The 25,439-nt window shown below is 37.5% G+C and overlaps 1 protein-coding gene across 1 annotated transcript in view; it reads left to right on the forward strand.

The window, feature by feature from the left end:
* The window catches only part of tmem178bb (transmembrane protein 178Bb), a 216,444-nt gene extending 202,885 nt beyond the window's left edge, over positions 1-13,559 (forward strand). The window contains exons 3-4 of the mRNA XM_061960693.2: positions 7,078-7,215; positions 8,595-13,559. Of these exons, the coding sequence (XP_061816677.1) occupies positions 7,078-7,215; positions 8,595-8,845 (389 nt within the window). The 3' untranslated portion in view covers positions 8,846-13,559. The remainder of the gene's footprint in view (positions 1-7,077; positions 7,216-8,594) is intronic.
* The last annotated feature ends 11,880 nt before the right edge of the window (positions 13,560-25,439 follow it).

Below are 25,439 nucleotides of genomic sequence, written 5' to 3' on the forward strand. Positions count from 1 at the left end.
CTACTTAGAACGTAAAACGTCTTCTCAAACAAACTAAACAGTCCAGTTGCGATCGATTGAACGCCGTGAGAAAGCTCCTATCAGCGATGTTCGAAAACTAATGTCAGCGTATTTAAAGTACCGGGCACTCCATTCAGTCCAGACTGTGATCAGTTATACTCATTAAACGATTAATCAAACGTAATATAAATTAAAGAGTTTTACTAATCGATTAATCCTTAATCTCATTTGAATGAGCAGTGCTTGTGGCGTATAGGCATATTCAGCATGACAAAAGACCGGATGTGCGGTGTGATACATTGTCGTCACATGCCATTAGTGTAGTTAGTAGGACATGTGTGCTGCATTAGGGTCTTCACAGAGTGACTTCCTGCATCGGGCGCCTTGCAGACCGCACGCTGAGGATTGATGTGACCTGACATAGGACTCTCAGGGCAGAAATATTACTGAAAGTAGAGCAACTATGTAGTATCACGACTATTGCTAGGATGACAAGTATACTCCAACATTATGATAGCAATGTTTAAAAAAAACTCATATGGGAGACGCCGTGCAAGGTCCGAAGGTGCTGTTATTAATGTGCGTTGTTTCTGGTCTATGGATTAATCCTCAAAAAGTCATGTGAGGTCGCACTGCACACCAAGTTGGTGAATTGTGTAGGGATGGGAATTGATACGATTTTCCCGGTTCCGATCCCACTTTCGATTGTGATTAATGATTCGGTTCTTTATCGGTTCTCTTATCGATTCTTAATTGGAAAAAGAAGAGAACAAACAGGTGGATTAGCAAAAAGTAAAATAACCCTACAAATCTAACAGTGAGGTCTTAAAGGGGAACATTATCACCAGACCTATGTAAGCGTAAATATATACCTTGATGTTGCAGAAAAAAAGACCATATATTTTTTTACCCGATTTTCTAACTCTAAATGGGTGAATTTTGGGGAATTAAACACCTTTCTATTATTTGCTCTCGGAGCGTTGTGACGTCACATCGGGAAGCAATACACCATTTTCTCACAAACACCGAGTCAAATCAGCTCTGTTATTTTCTGTTTTTTGGACTGTTTTCCGTACCTTGGAGACATCATGCCTCATGGGTGTGTTGTCGGAGGGTGTAACAACACGAACAGGGACGGATTCAAGTTTCACCAGTGGCCCAAAGATGCGAAAGTGGCGAGAAATTGGACGTTTGTTCCGCACACTTTACCGACGAAAGCTATGCTACGACAAATATGGCAAGAATGTGTGGATATCCTGCGACACTCAAAGCAGATGCATTTCCAACTGGACTGGACAGATCAGCTTTCAGGAAAAGAGAGCGGATGAGGGTATGTCTACAGAAAATATTAATTGATGAAAACTGGGCTGTCTGCACTCTCAAAGTGCATGTTGTTGCCAAATGTATTTCATATGCTGTAAACCTAGTTCATAGTTGTTAGTTTCCTTTAATGCCAAACAAACACATACCAATCGTTGGTTAGAAGGCGATCGCTGAATTCGTCCTCGCTTTCTCCCGTGTCGCTGGCTGTCGTGTCGTTTTCGTCGGTTTCGCTTGCATACAGTTCAAACCGATATGGCTCAATAGCTTCAGTTTCTTCTTCAATTTTCGATTTTTAATGGTTTTAACCCTTCTGAAATTGTGATAATGTTCCCCTTTAAAGGGGAATTGACTGAGTGAGGATCTGGTTGGAGGAAAGCGTTTCTCTGACTACAATTAGAGCATTCACCTACTGAAAATCAGGAGCATCTACTGAGGCAAATTGTTGCAAGGTTTTGGCCGAGTGTACTCTTCCCTGCCGCGGTGAAAGGAGAGAGGTACGGTAGACGTGACATGGCGCTAGTACTACCGGCCTCGGAGCCAGTCAGAAACTGTCTCTTGTCATGCTCATCTAAATAAGAAGGCATTCATTTTTCAGTTTAACAGGTAATAGCACCTTTGACAATTAGTGTATAGTAGTATATATATATTATGCTAGATCCACTCGACGTCCATTGCACCGGCCTCCCGGGGGGGGAGTCGTTGTGGCTTGATTGATTGATTGATATATAATCTCAAACCAACATAACAAAGGGGTAAAAGCTCAACAATCTCTTTTTTATCCAAACAGCACAACCACATTAAATGTGGCACTGTTGAACACTCTGGGAGTTTTGGAGTGATAAAGGAACTGTGGCTACACATAATCACCGCTTGCGTTAGCACAAACTATCAGTGTGAGGTGATCCTTCATCGGCTTGTGTCCCGGTAGTGCCTTCTCCTTTGCTGTAATAAAGGTCCGCTGTGGTATCTTTTTCGGTCCCATCACAATTAAATTGCTGCGGTACCAAACCCCCTTTGCTGATAAAGTCCTGGAAGTGAAGGGGCCGCAAGCTGGAGGCTAACGAGCTAAAGCGGTAGCTTGAATCGGTTCTCTCGCAACCTGAAACTTTACAGAGAGACTGTCAGTTTGGACAAATTTAAAGCATGTTTGATCATACAAAGTGATCTCTAAGACAGGCTGACATAGTTCTGACCAGCGAAAGGTATGACAATTGTGGAAATAAAAAAGTTGGAAGCAGCGCTCGCCGTCAAAGCTCATCCAAATAGCCGTGTACAGGATGTAAACAGGATGTGACATAGAGGCCCGCGCCTCTCCAAAATTACCATGCCTGTGTGTACAGAAAGTGATGTCATCAAAAGGGCGATGGCTTCAAGCAACATGCAAAATGAATGAATGAAACGTTTGTGACCGCACATAGAGGCATATTCATAAACCGAAAAGGTCGCAAAAAGAGGCGTTCGTAAATCGAGGTTCACTATATTGTCAACTTCATCATTATCGCCAGCGTCCACTATTATTACAAATCGATGTAGCAGCCAATGAGTGAACATCACCCCCAAAAGTGAGTACATGCATAGTCAGCAGGCTGTCAGACAGACTCCATCACGCTAAACCTCATTCCATGGTGCAGGGGTCAGAGGTCGGTGTGGTTACAGTATGTGACTGACAAGCATCCTGTCAGCACATGACTTATTTTACACTTCAAAAACACAGTTTAGTCCAAAAATACATTAAAAAAAAAAAATGATATAGAACATTTGTGAATGACAGTACATATTCATAGAAGTGTGTGCTTTCGCTGCAACGTGTAGGTGTCAGCAAAAATGCTGAGTATGATGTATTGTTTTCATCTACAAACGACTTTTTTGCCAGCATTCCTCAGCAAGCTGCTATGCAGTTTTATTGATGTTTTAAAATAAACCATTCGGGAAGTTCTGGTTGTTTGTGAAGGTTTGAGGCGGCACAGACCCAAAGCTTCACTCAGGGTAATGACAGGTGAAAAAATTAGGAACGCTTATTTTTTTGCCATAAAATGTATATATTTTTTAAGTAATTTTAGTAATTTCAAAGCTTTAATAGGTTGTCAAATATTACAATTCAACTGCCCTTACTTTATTTCTTTAATGACTATATCTTGAAAAATGAAAGGTAGGAAAATCTTGCTAACAGGCTTTTAGTGTTAAAATTGCTAAGGAAAACCATATAATTAGTAACAAAAATGCCCATAAGCCACTCAATAAAGTACAGTTTTAATGATCTAGAACTTTGATTATATTCACAGTATATTTGTAAGTGCCAAAAAGGGCTGACAAATAAGAAATACATTTACTATTAGGGATGGTGATCTTACAACAACTCATGATTTCATTCGATTCCGATTCAGAACCAATTCTCGATTCAAACCAAATCTCGCAATATATTATTTGGTATAAAAATGACAATAAAACCCTTTTCAAAACCGGTTACAAAAGGCTGCTGACAGATGTGTGCATCAAGTAAGCATGTTGATGGCCTAATACAGTAAGGGAGTTTTTTTAAATTGATTCTTAAAAAAAATACAATTAATTAAAAAAATATAGTTGTTTTTTTATTGTGAATAAATAATATAAGGATATAAATCAAAATCAGAATAGTAATATTAATTGGAATCAGAATAAATAATAATTGTCCATCCATCCATCCATTTTCTACCGCTTATTCCCTTCTGGGGTCGCGGGGGGCGCTGGAGCCTATCCCAGCTACAATCGGGCGGAAGGCGGGGTACACCCCGGACAAGTCGCCCCCTTATCGCAGGGCCAACACAGATAGACAGACAACATTCACACTCACATTCACACACTAGGGCCAATTTAGTGTTGCCAATCAACCTATCCCCAGGTGCATGTCTTTGGAAGTGGGAGGAAGCCGGAGTACCCGGAGGGAACCCACGCAGTCACGGGGAGAACATGCAAACTCCACACAGAAAGATCCCGAGCCCGGGATTGAACCCAAGACTACTCAGGACCTTCGTATTGTGAGGCAGATGCACTAACCCCTCTTCCACCGTGACGCCCAAATAATAATTGTAATTATAATTAAAATGTAATAATAATTGTGATTTAGATCAATTTTCAATCCATTTTTGAGCACTCCTTTTTACCATGTAAATGTAACACGCAGTCCTTGGTTATTGTTGTATTTAATATTGATCCTTTTTTTCCTTTTTTCATGGCTGCTGCTTTTCACTGCACCGTGACAAAGTACAGCCTGTCTCACGCGGCGCCCTGTTATAATCCGTCGCTGGTGGGAAGACAGACTTACGTCTTTTCATGCGACCTGCAGTGTGTCATCATTTAACACATCACGCTCCTTTTCCAAGACGTTCCCAAGAGACTTCTTGTTCAAGTATTGACAGCAACGTTTTATCCGCAATATTCTGACAGCCCTCCTTTGAACGCTACAACCTCCAACCCTTTCTTATATACTCTAGGACAGTGGTCCCCAACCACCGGGCCATAGCCCGGTACCGGTCCGTGGATCGATTGGTACCGGGCCGCACAAGAAATAATAAAAAAACTTTATTATTATTATTTTTTTTTTTTTTATTAAATTAACATAAAAAACACAAGATACACTTACAATTAGTGCACCAACCCAAACCTCCCTCCCCCATTCAACTCATTCACACTCATTCGCACAAAAGGGTTGTTTCTTTCTGATATTAATATTTCTGGTTCCTACATTATATATCAATACACAAACCCCATTTCCATATGAGTTGGGAAATTGTGTTAGATGTAAATATAAACGGAATACAAGATTTTGCAAATCCTTTTCAACCCATATTCAATTGAATGCACTACAAAGACAAGATATTTGATGTTCAAACTCATAAACTTTTTTTTTTTTTTGCAAATAATAATTAACTTAGAATTTCATGGCTGCAACACGTGCCAAAGTAGTTGGGAAAGGGCATGTTCACCACTGTGTTACATGGCCTTTCCTTTTAACAACACTCAGTAAACGTTTGGGAACTGAGGAGACACATTTTTTAAGCTTCTCAGGTGGAATTCTTTCCCATTCCTGCTTGATGTACAGCTTAAGTTGTTCAACAGTCCGGGGGTCTCCGTTGTGGTATTTTAGGCTTCATAATGTGCCACACATTTTCAATGGGAGACAGGTCTGGACTACAGGCAGGCCAGTCTAGTACCCGCACTCTTTTACTATGAAGCCACGTTGATGTAACACGTGGCTTGGCATTGTCTTGCTGAAATAAGCAGGGGTGTCCGTGGTAACGTTGCTTGGATGGCAACATATGTTGCTCCAAAACCTGTATTTACCTTTCAGCATTAATGGCGCCTTCACAGATGTGTAAGTTACCCATGTTTTGGGCACTAATACACCCTCATACCATCACAGATGCTGGCTTTTCAACTTTGTGCCTATAACAATCTGGATGGTTCTTTTCCTCTTTGGTTCGGAGGACACGACGTCCACAGTTTCCAAAAACAATTTGAAATGTGGACTCGTCAGACCACAGAACACTTTTCCACTTTGTATCAGTCCATCTTAGATGAGCTCAGGCCCAGCGAAGCCGACGGCGTTTCTGGGTGTTATTGATAAACTGTTTCCGCCTTGCATAGAAGAGTTTTAACTTGCACTTACAGATGTAGCGACCAACTGTAGTTACTGACAGTGGGTTTCTGAAGTGTTTCTGAGCCCATGTGGTGATATCCTTTACACACTGATGTCGCTTGTTGATGCAGTACAGCCTGAGGGATCGAAGGTCACGGGCTTAGCTGCTTACGTGCAGTGATTTCTCCAGATTTTCTGAACCCTTTGATGATATTACGGACCGTAGATGGTGAAATCCCTAAATTCCTTGCAATAGCTGGTTGAGAAAGGTTTTTCTTAAACTGTTCAACAATTTGCACACACATTTGTTGACAAAGTGGTGACCCTCGCCCCATCCTTGTTTGTGAATGACTGAGCATTTCATGGAATCTACTTTTATACCCAATCATGGCACCCACCTGTTCCCAATTTGCCTGCACCTGTGGGATGTTCCAAATAAGTTTTTGATGAGCATTCCTCAACTTTATCAGTATTTATTGCCACCTTTCCCAACTTCTTTGTCACGTGTTGCTGGCATCAAATTCTAAAGTTAATGATTATTTGCAAAAAAAAAAATGTTTATCAGTTTGAACATCAAATATGTTGTCTTTGTAGCATATTCAACTGAATATGGGTGGAAAATTATTTGCAAATCATTGTATTCCGTTTATATTTACATGTAACACAATTTCCCAACTCATATGGAAACGGGGTTTGTAGAATGTTAACTAAGCTTCAATGCGTTTTGTGTTGGCGTGCGTGTGCAAATAAATAAATACATATCCCCTGTACTTGTGTGCACATTATGTGTGACATGAGTGGAGGTTCGTCTTCTGGTGTTCTTAATTTATGCTCTCAGGGGAAATGTTGTGACCTTTTCCCAGCCCGCCCGTCACCCTCTAACAACAACAGTTGCCCTCTTACACCTCCTGACTTGCTCACCCGTGACATTCTAATCTACTTAGGGAAGGAAAGGGAGGAAGGAGGGTTTTTGCCGCAAGTGCTTTTGCTTCTTTATCGTCTCCTTCTTAGCTGAAGTCATGCTACTGTCACTGTCATTAGCCCCATGGTGTTCACACTGCTGTCCTTCTGGAGCAACTTGTCCTTGCTCACACCTGTTTCAGTCACCTAACACGTCCTGCGTACTTGTGTGTCCGCAGATTTGCGGCGAATGACGGCAGGGTTCATGGGCATGGCCGTGGCCATCATTTTGTTCGGTTGGGTCATCGGCGTGCTAGGCTGCTGCTGGGACCGGGGACTCATGCAGTATGTGGCCGGACTGCTTTTCCTGATGGGAGGTGAGTCAGCAAACACACAGGGGAAAAAAATAATACAGTATACAATTGGAAATTTGGCAAAAATATCTATATTTTTTACTGTATTGTATAATGTAGGGCAGCACAGTGATGCAGTGGTTAGCGCTTGTGCGTCACACAGCGAAAAGGTTCTGGGTGTGATTCTCAAGCTTGGGGTCTTTCTGTGTGGAGTTTGCATGTTCCCCCCGTGGGTTCCCTCCAGGTACTCCGGCTTCCTCCCACGTCCAAAGACATACACCTGGGGATAGGCTGATTGGCAACACTAAATTGGCCCTAGTGTGTGAATGTGGGTGTGTGACTTGTCCAGGGTGTACCCCGCCTTACGCCCGAGTGCAGCTGGGATAGGCACCCCCACTGACCGCAAGAGGGACAAGCGGTAGGAAATGGATGGATGGATGTATAATGTAAATAAATGTAACATGAACTAATATAAAATACATATATGATACATTATATAATACTATAACACATTATATAAATAGTATATGTAAGTAATTATGTTCTAATAATTTAATTAATTTATTGTATTTTTAATTTTTTGAAATGATTTGATTTAAATTATTTTTACATTATTATTTGATCATGTTTTGAATTAAATTGCATTTTATATATATTTTTTTAGAGGATTTATTTTGTAATTTAAGATGGTAATTTTAAAAATATACATACTTAGTTTGACTGACGCTGTGCTAATGTCCTAATTTATGTAATTAAATTTAAAAAAATAATAATTATAACATTTCAATTATTTCTCCATAATATGTTTTTTAAATACTTTTATTTTCTGTATTTTATAAGAAATAAAAATCATATTATCTGATATGTTCATTTTAAGAATATATGGAATAATACCTATGTTCTTTTATTGTATGTGTTTCATTAATTGTAATTTCTTTATTCATATCATCACACATAGTAGTTTAAAATGATTTATCTTGAATCACTTTAAAAATTAAAAATGTTATTTGTTTATTTATTATCAATTATCAGTCCTGAACTGCTGCGCAAATAATAATAGTGCTGCAGTTGTGCTAAAAACTAATATCATTCATATCATAACTAGCAAATTAGTGTATTAGTAGGTAATCTACAAGTAAATAGGTATTAGTGGATACATTTTTTGGGGGGGCCTGTGTGTGTAAAGCATCTGATTTTTGATGAAAATTGCTATATAAAATTTATAAATTATAATAATTATTATCATTTGTATTAATCCTTTGTATATATAGGAAAACAAATAAAAGCTTGTCTCCTTCCTCAGGTGTTAGATCAGACGCTGCAGGTTTTGCCACCAAATGACCGCGTTAGAGTTACTGCTAGCTGGCTTGTCTCTCATGGTCGCGTGTGATCTGTTACTGCAGGCACCTTCTGCATCATCTCCCTTTGCACCTGTGTCGCCGGCATCAACTTCGAACTCTCACGCTACCCTCGCTATCTGTACGGCCTGCCAGACGACATCGGCCACGGCTACGGCTGGTCCATGTTCTGCGCCTGGGGAGGACTGGGCCTCACCCTCATCGCCGGCTTCTTCTGCACACTGGCGCCCTCCGTGCAGCCCATACCGCGCTCCACCTGCCCCAAGTCCCGACAGGAGAACGGCACCGTGTGCTAAATACCGAAAGACCGGCAACAAAAAGAGGAAGAATGACTGTTCCATTTGTCCATCCATCAATCTATCGCCAATCTCCCCAGATGTTTTCTTTTTTATTTCTGTGTTTTGGGTGTTTGAAAATCTGCTATATTGAAAAAAAATATGAGAAAAACTGGCAAACAACGGAAATATAATCTGAAAAATACCAAGTTGTGCTTGTTTTTATTGTTGTGGAGTTGCTACAGTCCGGAAAGGAAAGGACATCTGAGCTTGAAATGAACCGTAAAGATGGACAATGGACCAGGAAGTCTGTCTCTGAACTGCTCTCATGTGACTATAAACTATGGACTGCAGAACTCTAAATGGAGGATGGAAGTTCCTTGTGGATATTTCCTCAATTAGGAATGGACCTGACTTCTGAAGCCCTTCCTAACTTTGGGACGAGTAGACCAGAAGGATATCTTGGACCTAAGTTATTGTATCATACTGTACAGAATATTCCGGAGACAACCAGGAAGTGTCATCTCAGCCTCTTTTAGGTGCATTCGATCCCATTTTTTTTAATCAAATCAACTTCCTTTATAATGAAGCCATTGACATTGTTAGAGCAAGTTTTCCCATTCTAGTCCTCGCTGTAAATGTACGTATGAAGTGTGTTTGTGTGTGGTGCAAGGGTTTATTCTGGAGAGAAAAAATATAAAAAGAGCCCAACATTTTGGGTGTGGGAAGATTTGATAATGGAGAGATGCAGTATCCTGTTTAATGCAAATGAGTCACCCGGCCACTAAAATGTTAAGTAATTCAGCTTTCAGTGGAAGAATGGATTAAGATAATAATAATTTTGCTTTCACTAGGAAGTAGTTTAGTATCAAAGCACAAGATGTCTAAATGAAGGCACTTCATTTTTTGCTCATCACTTAGTCAACTCTTCTTTTCCTGAACCACAATTTTTTTTAAATCAAAACAGGCACCTCTACTGTGTTTCCTTTGTGATTATTATTAGTTTGAGCCCCCCAAAGATAAGGGGGGGGGGGGGGAAAGCAACATTAAACATTAAAAACAAGGCTGCCATCAACAAAAATGTATTTTAGAATGAAACGGGCGAAATGTATCCACTCATTTAAAGTATTTGACATGATGTAATGCATTTACAAGAACAGGAAAAAGAAACGTTTATCATCTTAAACATATTTTTCACCGCAGGAACTTTACCCCAGAACCTGAAACGGGGTGCCTTTAAATAGGGGTGTCCCAATCTAATATCAGAAACAACAACAACAAAAACAAGAATCGGATGATATCGTCTTCCATCTAACAGCTCCGATACAAGCAGTGTGTTTACTTGTACAAAGATGGACTGCCAGTTCATATCTAATGTCCTCCGGGAAGCACACAAGCTTGGTCTTTTCTTCTATTTTACTGAGGTCATTTGCAAAAAGTAAACAAGGTAGGCTATAGGCTACTGGGAGCTAACAGCTACACAACAGCTAAGCACACAATAGCATACAAGCTAGACATTTGTAATAAGTGTCATTCATTGACAATATTGCCATTTGTCAATATAAACAAGTATTACATGATTATAGTAGTGTATCAATTACTGATACAAATTCAACAAGGCAGAAGCACATTAGAAAGTATCCAGTAACAAATGTGTCCGCATCATTCAACTTAAAAAAATACTCTCCATAAGGTTGTCATAAGGTTATTTTTTTATTGGTACCATTTTCTCTGAGTAATTTCACTAGAGCAAGCCTTTTCTAACATTCCATACTATAAAATAATGATTTGTGCTGGTATCGTATCAATAACGGTATCGGCCAAAACTCAAGGCCCTAATTTTGGTATCATATCGAAAGTGAGAAAGTTGCATCAGGACACGCCTACTTTTTATTTATCTCAAACATAATGGCTCAGAGGAACCTTGTTAACTCCAGGAACTAAATTTACCAGTACTTGAAGTTAGCTAACAGCTAATAAACAAGTTCTTAAGGATACCAGTTTTCTGTTTTATGGGGAAAAAATTATTTGTATTTTTATTGGATTTTGAAGGACTTATTTACCGGTATGTTGGTACAACATTTAGAATACAATTGCATCTATATAAAAAAAAAAACATTAAAATAGTTCTATAGTTAGATTAAAAAATGACAAAAACAAATTGAGATAAATGAACATTTTTAATGATATATAAAATTATTAGAATATATTAGTAAAATAGTAACTTATACAGTTATCATTAAAATAATTTATTAGATCAATTATTTATCTTATTTGTTTAGGGACCTTTTCAGTATCACATTCATGGACAAGCGTTTCCCTGGCGTCAGTACAAGGAACCCCTTTAAATTGACCCTGTTTAAATCGACGACCCATCTGTCTCGACCAACTCATCAAGACTTGGTCCATGGTGTCCACTTATTGTTAATAAAAAGTGCCTGCTAAATCAATGTGGAATTCCAATCTGTGTATGTCTAAATGTGTTGTTCACATCAGGTTTGTAGTAGTTTCAAAATTAGTGCTGTCAATTTTTTAAATTTGTCTTATCACATTTCATTTTGATTAATCATGATCAATCACAGTAAATAACTTTTTTTTATTAAATAAAAAAACAACAATATTATACACAAATGTTATGAAAACATTTATACGATTTTCATACGCAAACATTCTTTTAAAGTTTTACAGCACTCGAATGTGCGTCATTTTGTCCCTCAAAACTTGGGAACAATATTATTTAGATTTTTATGGGATATTTTCCAAAAAAATGTGAATCATATTTTACCATTTATGATCCTAAATTAAGAATTTTAGATCATAAAAAAATACTAAATAAAATATGAATATTAGCACTACATTAGTATTGGCCACTAAATGAGACCAAACCAATCAGAGCGAACTGTTCAGTATCGTAGCCACTGATTGGCCCAGCCTCAAGCACAGCATTAGTACATTGTATTAAAAGAGTGTAAACATGACTAAGGGAAGTAGGGGTTCGAATCTTTGGGAACCTACTGATTCGATCCAATTCTGATTCCTGTGGTGACGATTCGATTAAGAATCGATTCTCGAATTAACACAATTCTAGATTCAAACCAATTCTTGCAATGTATTATTTAGTGCAATAATTATAATGAAATTTATTCAAAACAGGTTACAGGCTCAAATAGCTCATTTTTGTTGGATGGAAATGGCCTAAAAACGTATTTTTAAAAATGTTTCTGATTTAAAAATGTATAAAAAAAAAAAATATTTTTTAAATCAGCTTTTGAAAATTTTGAACCAATTTAGAATTGGGAGGAGTAAAAATTGCGATTGGGATGTGAATCGATTTTTTTCTGCACTCATAATATCTATTGGGTTCTCATAATGTTTAAAAAAAACATATAAAAACACAATTTTGTTATGATCTTGGCTCCGGCTATGAAAATACTGATATATAATTGATAACTTTTACTTTGCAGAAATTAATTCATCGCGGCCATGTCCAGAACCAATTAACAGCAATAAATGAGGGACATCTGTATTTTAAAGCAACATTTGCCAGTGAGGACACCAGTCGGAGTCTCCTCACTCATCTTTGCACTGACGCATGCATTGACCTGATCGCTGACCGTAAAGCAACCCGCGTCACTTTAAGGCAACCATCTGCGGTTAATGTAAAGGAGCATGTGCGCTCAATATAAATTGTGATTAATCAGTGTTTTTTTTTCTTTTTTTATGAGAAATGCCTCCATTTTTTAATGAATGTGTGTAACTTTGACAGCTATAGTCAAAATCAATAAAGCAGGCATAGGACTAAAGGTACTTTCTTCTTTTGCAACCACCAATTTGTGGTCATGTCTTACAATATAAGTCTGTCAACTTAAACGGGTTCCTCTGCAACACTCGATTCTTAGAAACCACAAAATGGGCGAATTTGGTTCATGTCTGCAGGATGGAATGCGTTTTTTGAGGATTTTTTTTGTACATTCATTCAGGCTCTGTGCAATGTTCCTTTGTGTTTGTTGCTGAGGAAATTAAGCATGAAATGACTTAAACACGACTAGACATCAAGGGCTGTGCTGCTTAAATTTGACAAAGGGAAAAATGCAAGCACACATTCAGCACTGAACAGGAAAAACACATGAAAAGGACGAAAGGTGTGAGGATTGCATTTAAAAAATAAAAGCACAACACTGAAAGTAAAGGTTTGATTAAAGCATCAGTGTAGCCAAAATGGAGAATCATGCTGATACGTATTTAGGTTTATAAAACTGCAAACTGCATATCCGTTCAAAAGCACAAAGGTATGAGAGCATATCCCTGGAAATTATCAAAAACACATTTTCCAACCTTATCCGAGGCACCTGAAAGCCTCAAAGCATCAGATATTTGTTGAATAATGACAGTGATACTGCAACTTCCATTGTGGACAGAAGCAAACCTGAACATCAGTAAAGTGTGTGTTAAGTAAAAAAAAAAGTACAATAGGATTTACAACAACAACGACAACAAAAAAGGAAATGTTCAACTGAATGTAAAAATCACGACAGAATAAATATCATCTGTGTGTTTACAAACGCTGTCCGTTGTTGTCCATGTTGATGAGAAGTGTTTGATCCCTTTTACAAATATATGAACGGTTCATCATATTTTTATGCTGAATTTATTTCAACACAGAGATAAACAGAATATCAACATGGTTACTAAATTATTGATTTATGTTTGATTGGGTGAAATAAGTATTGCGTATTGAGCCAGCAGTGGTCACTAATAACTTAATTAACATGAAAAATCACAAGTTGAAAAGAAATATGTTTATGATTGGAATCTCATGTCAGACTTAAACATGTTTAAAATATATTCTCTCATTAAGGTTGAAAATAAACAAATGGATATTTATTTTCTTTTTCTTTTTTAGTTTTTTTGTCCTGTCCAGCTACTCAGGCAAATCATATTGTTGATGTAGATGCCCATATTTGCTGTACATATTTATTTTACAGAAGAGAAGTGTGGGATACTTCTCTTGTTGCCGTATTTGTATTTGACTTTATTAAATGGATTTACATTAATAGGGGAAATTGCGGGGACAAAAGAGGGATAAGACGGAGAGACAACAACAACAACAACAACAACGACAGAACAGCATCAGCAAATATGATATGTAAAAATATGATACGAAAAGGGATAGCAAAGAAGCAGTTGGTAAAGTAAATATTAATAACACAGAAATGAAAATGAACAGTATTGCACTACAAATGGAGCAATACAAATACCAATAGAAATAGCACTCTTGATAATGAATAACAACAATAATTACCTCTATAATCAACAATACAATTGTTTCAAATGCAACAATACATATATGTAATGATAACTTGAATTACAAAAGAAAGCAGATAAATGGAGGGGAAGAAAAAGAAGCGAACTGTATTAACCTTGTAGATTGTTATAGTAAATTTAGGTTAAGCTTTATCAGTGTGCCATGTGTTACCCAGTTTCCCCTAGGACAACAACATTAATATATGTTTGATGAAACCTGATTATTTGCATGAGTGTGTGTATGCATATGTGCTTGTATATGTACAGTATGTGTGTATGTATGTTTGTACAGTGAATGTGTGGATGTGTGTATCGTGAGTGTGTATGTATGTACTGTATTTGTGTATGTATGTGGGAGAGTATGTACCCTTGTATGTGGGTAAGTACCAATGTGTACCGTATGTATGTATTAAATCATTTAAAAAAACAATGTGTGTATATATGTATGAATAATTGTGTGTATGTGTATGTATGTATGTGAATTTGTATATACAATATATATGTTTCCCAGTGTGTGCAGGAGCCAAAGTACAGCCCCAGTCACCGAGAGAGCCCAACCCAAAACAGCAGGTGGACTGCCCAGGGAACAAGGGACCACGGGCCCCACACAGCCAGGCCGGCCAGCGACAGAAACTCTAGGCAGGGCATAGACAGACGCGCCCAACATAGGACAAAGCACGGGAAAAGCAGGGGACAGCCAGCCCCCAAGCCAGCGAAAGACCACACCCAACCCAAATTTTAATTGAAAAAAAGATGTAATTATTAATTATGCTAACATTTATTAACACTTGAACACACACAAAAGTACTAGAAATTGGTACCGTTGAGCATTGGTATCGATTCCCAGATATTGGGAATTGGTACCGTATCTCTTCAAATGTGAACAGTCCCCATCCCTACTATTGAGTCTTGTCACAAGCAACCAGTCATTCTATGAAAGGCTGCGACACAATGATAAAAACATGTTTTTTTCTATTTACACAGTCAAATCTATCCTCTTACAGTTGTACCAATTCAGTATAGTAGCTTACATTAAAGCGTATTTGACATCATTTAGTCACCTAAGTAAAGCAAAATAGGTTAAAATGTATTGTTAAAAAACTGTGGTCAAAATATAACAAAGTGAGACCTCTTCTCCATGAAGGATGGATTGGAGAGTGCTCTTTACACATTTAGGCAATCTTTGGTGTTTTTCTCTCAGAGCACAACAAGCTATTGCTAACGGCTAAAGAAAGTGTAACAAACTCCATCACTCTAAACCAGTGGTTCTCAAACTTTTTTCACCAAGTACCACCTCAGAAACGCTACACTGTAATGACTGTAAACACTATAATGACCAACATTAAAATACAGTTGCATTGTAGGTCTACGCATTCATTAAAAACAAGGTAGAGGTTTTATTCAACAAGTATATTTTATATTTTGGCCACACATTTTACACATTTTGAACAGTAACACTGTGTTTAAATATAGGGGGAAAAAACACGGTACTGCAATTAAGTGATTCCTTGGCGTACCCCAGTTTAAGAATCACAGCTCTAAATGTTTGGGAAATGTTCGTCTTTGTGACACAAATGTTCCTGAAATGTTGCTTTGAATAAGTTTGTAAACGCGGCAATATTCTATTGGCACTTATGTTATTGTATTCATGTTTTGGATGTTACAGTTATCACATCGAACACACATATGTATGTCCAAGAAAGTTTCACAAAAGCAAGTAAAGCAAACATTGTAGTCAAAGTTTTCTGTGTTAGTTTGCTAGCTAGCTGTCACGTGTTGTGAGGACAGCACATGATTAAATACTAAACAAATTAGCTTTGCCAGCAATAAAACAAAGCTAAGCTGTTGATATTTTGTTCAGAAAGCTTAACTTCCACAGGTTGACTCACATTGGAATATTTGTGGGGTTTGCCGATCCATCTGCCACCGGAATAGTATTGGCCGATTTACGTGGAAAAAGTATGTGATTGCCATTACCGATTAATGCCCTTCGATCCCCTGTGTCTAATATTGTACTTATATTTAGTCCCAAAGTTTTTAAGAAAAGGTAAAACAGAGAAGAAAAAAAGTCAATTCAAAACCGCTATGCCACATTGGCTTTAACTGAAAGAGTAAACAAAACACAATAAGTGGGCAAAAACTATAAAAAAAAATAAAAATAAAAAAATGTTTTTTGACATGGTATTTTTAGAGAAAAGCTTTGGTTACAATAAAAACTTAAATAGTATGGTCGTTTAAGAAATATGACCGTGAATCCATCACAATGATAGCGTTCAACACAGTACCAGATTGGCAACTATCTCTATGGGCTATAGAATGCTGCTCAATCGAACTGAAACTATGACAAATAACACGTTGACGCATCTGTGGAAAGAAGTTTAGCAGATACAAAGTACAATTATCAGGGTTCGTACACCTTTACCATGGCCAAATTCAAGCACTTTTTAAGGACTTTCAAGATCAATTTTCCAGCTTTTCCAGTACCCTTCAAAAGGAGAAAACCAGTGTGAATCAATCCATAGCCTTTTTGTTGGAAGTCACACAATGCTGTCTGTAGGAAAAAGACAGAAAATCTGCTAAAACCTAAGCCTAACATTGAACCAGCAGTTATCATTAACTGAATGGGGCATAGAAAACGAAGCAGTGTTTCTGTAGACTATTCAATGTCATTGGTGTTTGCAAACATGTCTCCATTTGTGTTGTTTTTCAAACGTCTTGTTCTTTTTCTTACTTACAGCACTCAATGACATCGAACAGCACAGATTGATTCACACTGTATTTGTGCTTGTACTACTGCATAATGTGATATAAATACATGCACCCTCAAAATGTCAATTTCACTCATTTATTAACAAAACTGTTCCACATTAATATAAGGATAATAAATGAAAGGAAAATATTTTGTTTGTTTCACAACACCTCAGTCATGCACCTTTCATTAAGCATATCTAGCCTTATAACTGTGGCTATGATAACAAATTAACAAAAAGATAAAAGTTAACTTGTTTTGCTTTCACCGAGGTAGCCAGACAAGTTAAGTAGACAACGAAAATAATAGAGCAAGAAATGCATACAACCATGTTGTGTAAAACTAGAAAATCATTCATATTAAGTCAGCTCTAAGTTGTGAAAAAGGTTACAAATTATACATCACATGACCTTCACAGTACAAACAAGTCCAATAATTTCCATCCATATATATGGCTCTGGCATGACAACAACCTTATGTAAGGGCTAATGTAAGATCAAGCTTGTAGCTTTCATTTTTAAGGAAACTAATTTACTTTTTTCCATTTTATAATTAGCCTACTGAGTCAGACTGCCGAGAAATATGATGAACATTTCCAAGAATTTCCAAACACTTCACCCAAAATTCAAGCATTTTTCAAACCTTGAAAACACAACATTAAAATCCAAGCATTTTCAAGGTTTTTAAGCACCCGTACGAACTCTGAATTATATCCATGAGGTACTTCAGTCATTCAAGGAAGAACAAGAAACCACCTGCAGAGGAAGAGACCACATTGAATGATCAGCTACTGACGTGACCGGTCACCATGATTATGTGGCCCCCACTCATACTTGCCAACCTTGAGACCTCCGATTTCGGGAGGTGGGGTGGTGGGGGGGCGTGGTCGGGTGTGGGACTGGGGCGTGGTTGAGGGCGGGGGCGTGGTTAAGAGGGGAGGAGTATATTGACAGCTAGAATTCACCAAGTCAAGTATTTCATACATATATATATATACAGGGGCGCCACTAGAGATTTTGGGCCCCATGAAAAGAATCTTTACAGGGCCCCCAACACAGTGTCATTATTTCTTCTGTATTATAATTTCATCATCATTAGGGGCCTCTCTGGGCCCCCCTCCATCATGGGCCCCTAGAATCCGTCTCCTTTACCCCCCCTTTTTGGCGCCCCTGTATATATATATATATATATATATATATATATATATATATATATATATATATATATATACATATACATATACATATACATAGATATATATATATATATATACATATATATATATATATATATATATATATATATATATATATATATATATATATATATATATACATCCTGAAAATATGCAAACAAAACTGTGTTTAGATAATTGATACTTCAAACTTGCATAAATAAATCTTAAGGAATATAACATAACTTGCTTCTGAGAGCTTCAAAATGTAATGAATAAAATGCTAAAGTTGTTGATAAACAAGCAATTATTTTAATAATTAAATATGGTCATTTTAAATGAATTATTATGATCATTTAAAATGTATTATTTCCAATATGTTTATTTTAATGTATAATTCTATGGCTGGATGCAATAAGGAGTCAGAAAAAATACAAATAAAAATACAATTAATTTTGATGTTATTAGCAAAATATAGTAAAAATGTATTTCGTTTTTTTTTTTTTAATTAATAAATATATTTATTTTTAGGTAAGATAAACATAATAATACAATTCATCTCTAGTCTGGAAAAAGTCTGTCCTCACTCAGGTCCGCATGGAGCTGGAGGGGGCGTGGCCTCCAGCTCCGGCTGAAAATCGGGAGATTTTCGGGAGAATATTTGTCCCGGGAGGTTTTCGGGAGAGGCGCTGAATTTCGGGAGTCTCCCGGAAAATTCGGGAGGGTTGGCAAGTATACCCCCACTAGTGGTTGTGGCCGTTTAACAACCACATAAAGTGTGTATGTCAGGGGCCTGTACATGTGTCTTCTTGAGCTGGGTTACCTTGTGTGCAGGATCTCAGTCCATTAGCAAAGTGTGTCTGATACTTTTCTTGGTGACTGTGGTCCAACGACTCCGATGCTATACATTTACCAGGTTACACCCGCTGTGACACAAAAAGAGCGATGTTGTTGTTTTTTCAGTCTTCATCAAGAAATATTTCATACGATACATATGCAGAGATGGCACAGATGACTGACACCACCTAATTAATCTGTTGCCAATTGCACCCTAATACGAGTATGACTAAGCTGTGTAGCTGTAATCATTATGAGCTGGGCCTAATGAGGTTCTGCAGACAGGCGGGCTCACGAGGACCACAGCTTTTCTTGTTACCATGGCTCTATGAATAATAAATAGGAATTGACAGCATGATTGCTGGTTGACTCACTAATCCCCACAGTTAGCTTTCTGTGAAATGTGCTAAGGAAATCCTGTGAAAAGCACTCGTTTCTCCTTTTTATAGATTGTTCGCATGTTCAAGTGGACGCTACGTCAAGGAACATTGTGCACCCTTGCATATTTCTTATATTATTTTCTGATCTTTGCAGGCGGGCTGCCATTATCAACGCCACATTCCAGATGTACAAACAAGTGGTCCCATGTTTCATTTATGAAGCCTTCAGAATCCATTTTAACGAAGCAATCCAATGACACCCCATCAGTGGGCGGAATCATTTACTGTACTTCCAAATTTCAGTTTGATGTTGTTAGCAGCTGACACATGACGTGTTAATGAGCTTATTGCATCGATTATCATTTCACCCGGGAACGAATGCTGATTTAAGTGAGAAAACATTGAGGCTTACATACACAGTACCTGTCATCATGGTCGTCTTTTGAGGGACAAATATCGATAAAAACGATACCAAGGGCAGTATCTTCCTCAAATCTATACTTCTTGTATTTTGGTTTGTTGTTCATATTCTTACACTGTTTATATTGTAATACTTGATAGTACAGTACAGTAAACTGTGAAGGCATTCTCCCCTCGCTCTGTCGGCCCTCTATGACAGTATTTTTCAACCACTGTGCCCTGTGTGCCGTGAGATATTGTCTGGTGTGCAATGACAATTTATGCAACTTCACCTAATTGGTCCAAAACGTATTATTTGCAAATCAATATTTATAATAATTATTATTTATAATAATAATATGTATACTCTGTTGTTTTTTCTGGATGGCGCAAGTCTCTGTGCTTTTCTTTATTGAGTGTGACTGCAAAATAAGCCACCATGGGGCCAAAGAAAGTTGTGAGTGTTGGCACTTAAGCTAAAGAAGGTGAGAAACACTATTGGATTCAAGACGGAAGTTGTAGCAAAGTACAAAGGCGGCGTCAACAAGAGTCTTCAATAAAAATACAAGTGATGCTAATGTTATTTTATTTGTTTAAATCCTCATTAATTGTATCTCGACTTGCTTTCCCCATATGAAACTACAATATTATGATTTTATCTCAAGTGTGTTTTGTGGTACCTGTAATGGATCCATTGGATTTTGATGGGAAGGAAAGTTAGTGTAGAGGCAAGAAGCTGGAGATTGTCAATGAATTAAAGAAATAAGTCATCCAACCCATGACAGACCGTGGCGACGCAGTTGGAGCACAGTCTGCACCATACTAAGGCAGAAGAGATCAGCCAGCCAGGAATGTTAAACTATTATGTAAGCGGCGGATATTTATCCATGAAAATATGGAGAAGCTGCTGATGGTGTGAAACAGCTCCAAGGAGATACCATAGAAGTACACACTCAAAGGTAAATGCTTACACCATTATTACATCACTTCACAAAACTACTGTAGTTGTTTGTTGCACATTCTATTGTATTTTTTTTATACAATATCCAATATTTCAAAGTTCTAAGTATATATATATACATATATATATATATATATATATATATATATATATATATATATATATATATATATATATATATATATATATATATATCCATCCATCCATTTTCTACCGCGTATTCCCTTCGGGGTCGCGGGGGGCGCTGGAGCCTATCTCAGCTACAATCGGGCGGAAGGCGGGGTACACCCTGGACAAGTCGCCACCTCATCGCAGGGCCAACACAGATAGACAGACAACATTCACACTCACATTCACACACTAGAGCCAATTTAGTGTTGCCAATCAACTTATCCCCAGGTGCATGTCTTTGGAGGTGGGAGGAAGCCGGAGTACCCGGAGGGAACCCACGCAGTCACGGGGAGGACATGCAAACTCCACACAGAAAGATACCGAGGCCGGGATTGAACTCACAACTATTCAGGATATATATATATATATATATATATATATATATATATATATATATATATATATATATATATATATATATATATATATATATATATATATGTCTTTGTGTGTGTGTTTTGTATGTATATATACTAAATTGTGTGCCATCTCATGTGTGCTGGTATGACAATACAGTTCATTGAATCCACTGAAGTAGTGTTTGCTTTTGTTGACTTATTTTGCTTTTGTTGAGTTATTTATTTTTATTTTTTATTATGTACTTAATTTTGCTGGTGTGTAATAAAAGAGAATGTTTGTATTAATTTGTTGCTATTGTTGCATTGGCATACATCAGGGCTATTCAACTACATAATGAAGAAGGCCACAGTTTCAGGAGCCTAAGGGCTCAGGGGCCGGATGTTTAAATTACTCTGAGATTGTGTTTAACTAATTGCAAAGTAAATACATTAGCTGTCACGCTGCACTGTCAATAAATTAATTATTCTCACGACTCGTTTCCAGCATGTGCAGCTAGACAGATAGTTAACAGCATGAAACAGAAGCTCCATCAGTTTTGTTGAGGATTGATGTGCCTTCTTTTGAATTGTTTGGCTCTTTTCAGGTGTATTTCTTTACATCCATTCATCCATCCATGTTCTACCGCCTGTCTCTCTCGGGGTTGCGGGGGTGACTGGAGCCTATCCCAGCTGCATTACATTTTGTCACGTTCAAACACTGAGGACATCTATTAAACAAGACAAAAGGCAAGGAATCAAACAGAGACAGAATTCAATTTGGACTCAATATTGAGGAGAGACATGGCCACTGCACTCTCTGTACAGTCCTGCACCACGCTCTGACGAAGAAGGTTTTTGTCTCCTCTTTATTACAATATTCAATGTTCACGCACCAACACATGTCTCAGCAGGAATGGGGAGTATGTAAAACAGTCATTGTTTTCGGTCGCTTTGAAGACCAAGAAATGGGATTTCTCGGGCTTGGGCTCTTCCTGGATCCAGCTGGGGCAGGTGTTGGAGGACAATGGATAAACCCTCCCGTCTCCTGACCACAGTGACTTCAAGAGGGCAGCGGGTCGTAAACAGCGTTGACCTCGGTCACCAAACAGTTGGAAGAGAGTTTGTGAAATACTTCAGAGAGAGTTCGTTTAACACTTCAAAGAGAGTTCCTCTGGAAGTTGAGCAGATCCTGCCATCTGTCCGTGTTGAAATCACAGTGGAGTTTTACGAGCCCTCTTCCTCTTGTTTGGCCTCGAAAGACAGCATTCATAATACAACGTTTCTTTTGTGATAACTTACAAACAATTATTCCAACATTTCCCTCCTGTTTATCGCAAAAACTTCCCATAATCTCCTTATCCCTAATAACTTCTTCTTGCAATTTTTAGTTAATGGTTAATTTCCTTACGACAAAGTTATGTTTACACTCAGAATTGAACATACATTTTTCCTCATATTTATGACATTTCTGGAAATAAATCAGGAACACCATCCTGGTAGGTATCCTCGTCTTCAGATTAATCTTCCTTGTCGTCCACCAGGAAGTACATCTGAACAGCTTTATCATCTGCTGGGCTAATCGCTGTGGTAATCAGACGGTTAAACAGAGAACAGACAGGTAATACAACAACATCCACACAACGTCAGTATTGCTGAACACGGCCATAGATACCAGATACCAAAGACTTGTATTTGCCGAAACCGTCCATCCACCCATCCCACATAGATGTATCTATGCCTGAGTGCTCTTTCATTTTACCGTTGAGGGTGCGAAGGCCTTCCAGTGCTTTGGTCAGGCTACCTTCTGCATCGGTGCTGTTTGGTATGAACGTGCAACACTGTTCACCAAATATTGCGCACACACTCCCTCTTTCCGCTAACAACATGTCTAGCGCCATACGGTTTTGAAAGGCCATAAGGGAGGTGGCGGCGAGTTGATCAGCGACTGCTTCAAGTCCGGCCTGTGTCCAATTTCCCAATCTCTGTACGTTGTAGTGGACATAGTTTATTCTGTCAACATTCTTGTTAATCGTACACCACCAGTAGACGTATGATTCAAATCCAGCTGCAACTTGATTTACCAATTTATAGTCCTCAGATATACTTCTTTGGACACCCATCAATATAAGTTGGATCTACAACACTTTGCCAGTTTACATCATGTCTAATTATTTTCCAATGTTCAGATATCAAACTGTTAAGGCGTGTTAACAATTCTTGTACAAATATTGATACTTTTACTATGTGTATGCAGTTATCTGATGATACGTTTCCTAACTGTTGTACAGAGCCTTGCATGTTAATGCAGGTATAATTAGCTTTTTCACATATTTATCAAATATTGGTTTCTGTTTTGTCTCTTTAGCTACAGGGTCAATTTTGTTTTGCTCATTACTTCAATTCAACTTTTTTTTTGACTCATCTTGAGTAATTGTCTGGGCTTATACATACAACACAATCAGTTTTTGTAGCCTTTCCCACTTGCTCCGCCATAAGGAACAAATTAATTACCAAAACAGGAACCAATTATCATCACATTTTGACACACCATCAAATGGTATATTTACAACTGTGACAGTGGAATTTGTAGTGTGCTAGATAACATGTCCCTTTGATAACACAAATACAATCCCAAATACCTTTTTTTTCCCATTATATGACCTTTTTAAATACAATCCCAAATACTTTTTCTCATTATATGACCTTTTTACTATGTGCTAAGTGTACTCAGCTTGGTCTTTCCACTATCTTTCAAATGGTGTTAGTCCTGTTGTACTTGTAATGTTAATGTATATTTTTACTAAATATTTGCATAATGCTTTTGCTACTGTCAGCACATATGCTTTTCCTTTAGGATATATTTCTACCTACTTTGAAAATGCATCTACTATGACCAGACAATAATGTTTTCCTTCACTCTTATTTAGTTAATTGCATAGATGTTTTATAAAAAAAAATTTTTATAAGAATTAAACTATAGGAAGTATAGTACTTCTGTATAAGGGTATTCATATCCCATCCCTGAGTTCAACCTTGGCTCAAAACTGCTACCCACTTATATAGATTTTTTGGTAAGATTAGTTTATTGTCTGGACATACATAGATGTCTTCTTTGATCAACGTGACTCCATTTTTTAAATCCATTTATCTTTTTCTTTTGGAGTACTTTGTTGTTGCATGTCTTTTAGTATATCATGTGCTAGTTTGTAGTTTGAAATATGTATTTCCTTTTCTGTTGCTTGTTTTGCTGTTTTGTCAGCAAACACATTTCCTATTGATACTGTGTCTGTTCCTTTGGTGTGTGTCGCACATTTGCATATTGCTATTTTAGCTGGTAGCTGTACTGCTTCTACAAATTTTTCTCTCTCTTTTTTTTTTTTTATCAGTTCTCCAATGTGTTACAGATTTTCCTGTTGACTTTATCATTCCTATATTTTGGCTATCTTTGTATATATTGTGACCTTTTGATCTTTCATTACTTTACATGCTTCTATTAGTGCTTCTAGTTCTGCCGCTTGCATTGAGCAATTTGATGGTCATTTCATAGCTTTCAAAATTTTCGTTACTGTAACAACAGCACATTCTGTTCTATTTTTATTTCACAGAATGCTGCTTTAGCTTCTGAATTCCACTCTACAGATGATTTCATTTTTTCATTAATTTACTTAAAGGAGCTACTATTTCAGCATAATTTGGTATTCAACTTCTACAATAATTTGTTAATCCTAGAAATTACCTCATTTGCTTCTTTATTTGTGGTTTTTGTACTTGTCGTACTTAGTTTTTCTATTTTCCACAATAGTGCGTCCATTTTTGTTTAGAGAACGTCCTAGATCCTTTACTTCTCTTTTGCATAATTTGACTTTTATTTTGCTTATTTTGTGTCTTTCACTATGTAGATTATTTAATAACCCTAATGTTATTTTTCCTCCTAATTCAAATGTTATACATATTACTTTATGCATTTTTTAAGTAATGTTTTAAACTCACTTAACTGTCTATATGCCACTTAATCTATACCGTATTTTCCGCACTATAAGGCGCACCGGATTATTAGCCGCACCTTCTATGAATTACATATTTCATAATTTTGTCCACCAATAAGCCGCCCCGGACTATAAGCCGCGCCTACGCTGCGCTAAAGTGAATGTCAAAAAAACGCTGCGCTAAAGTGAATGTCAAAAAAACAGTCAGATAGTTCAGTCAAACTTTAATAATATATTGAAAACCAGCGTTCTAACAACTCTGTCCCAAAATGTACGCAAATGTGCAATCACAAACATAGTAAAATTCAAAATGGTG

The sequence above is a fragment of the Nerophis lumbriciformis genome, linkage group LG05 (genome assembly GCF_033978685.3).
Source record: "Nerophis lumbriciformis linkage group LG05, RoL_Nlum_v2.1, whole genome shotgun sequence".
Lineage (NCBI taxonomy): Eukaryota > Metazoa > Chordata > Actinopteri > Syngnathiformes > Syngnathidae > Nerophis > Nerophis lumbriciformis.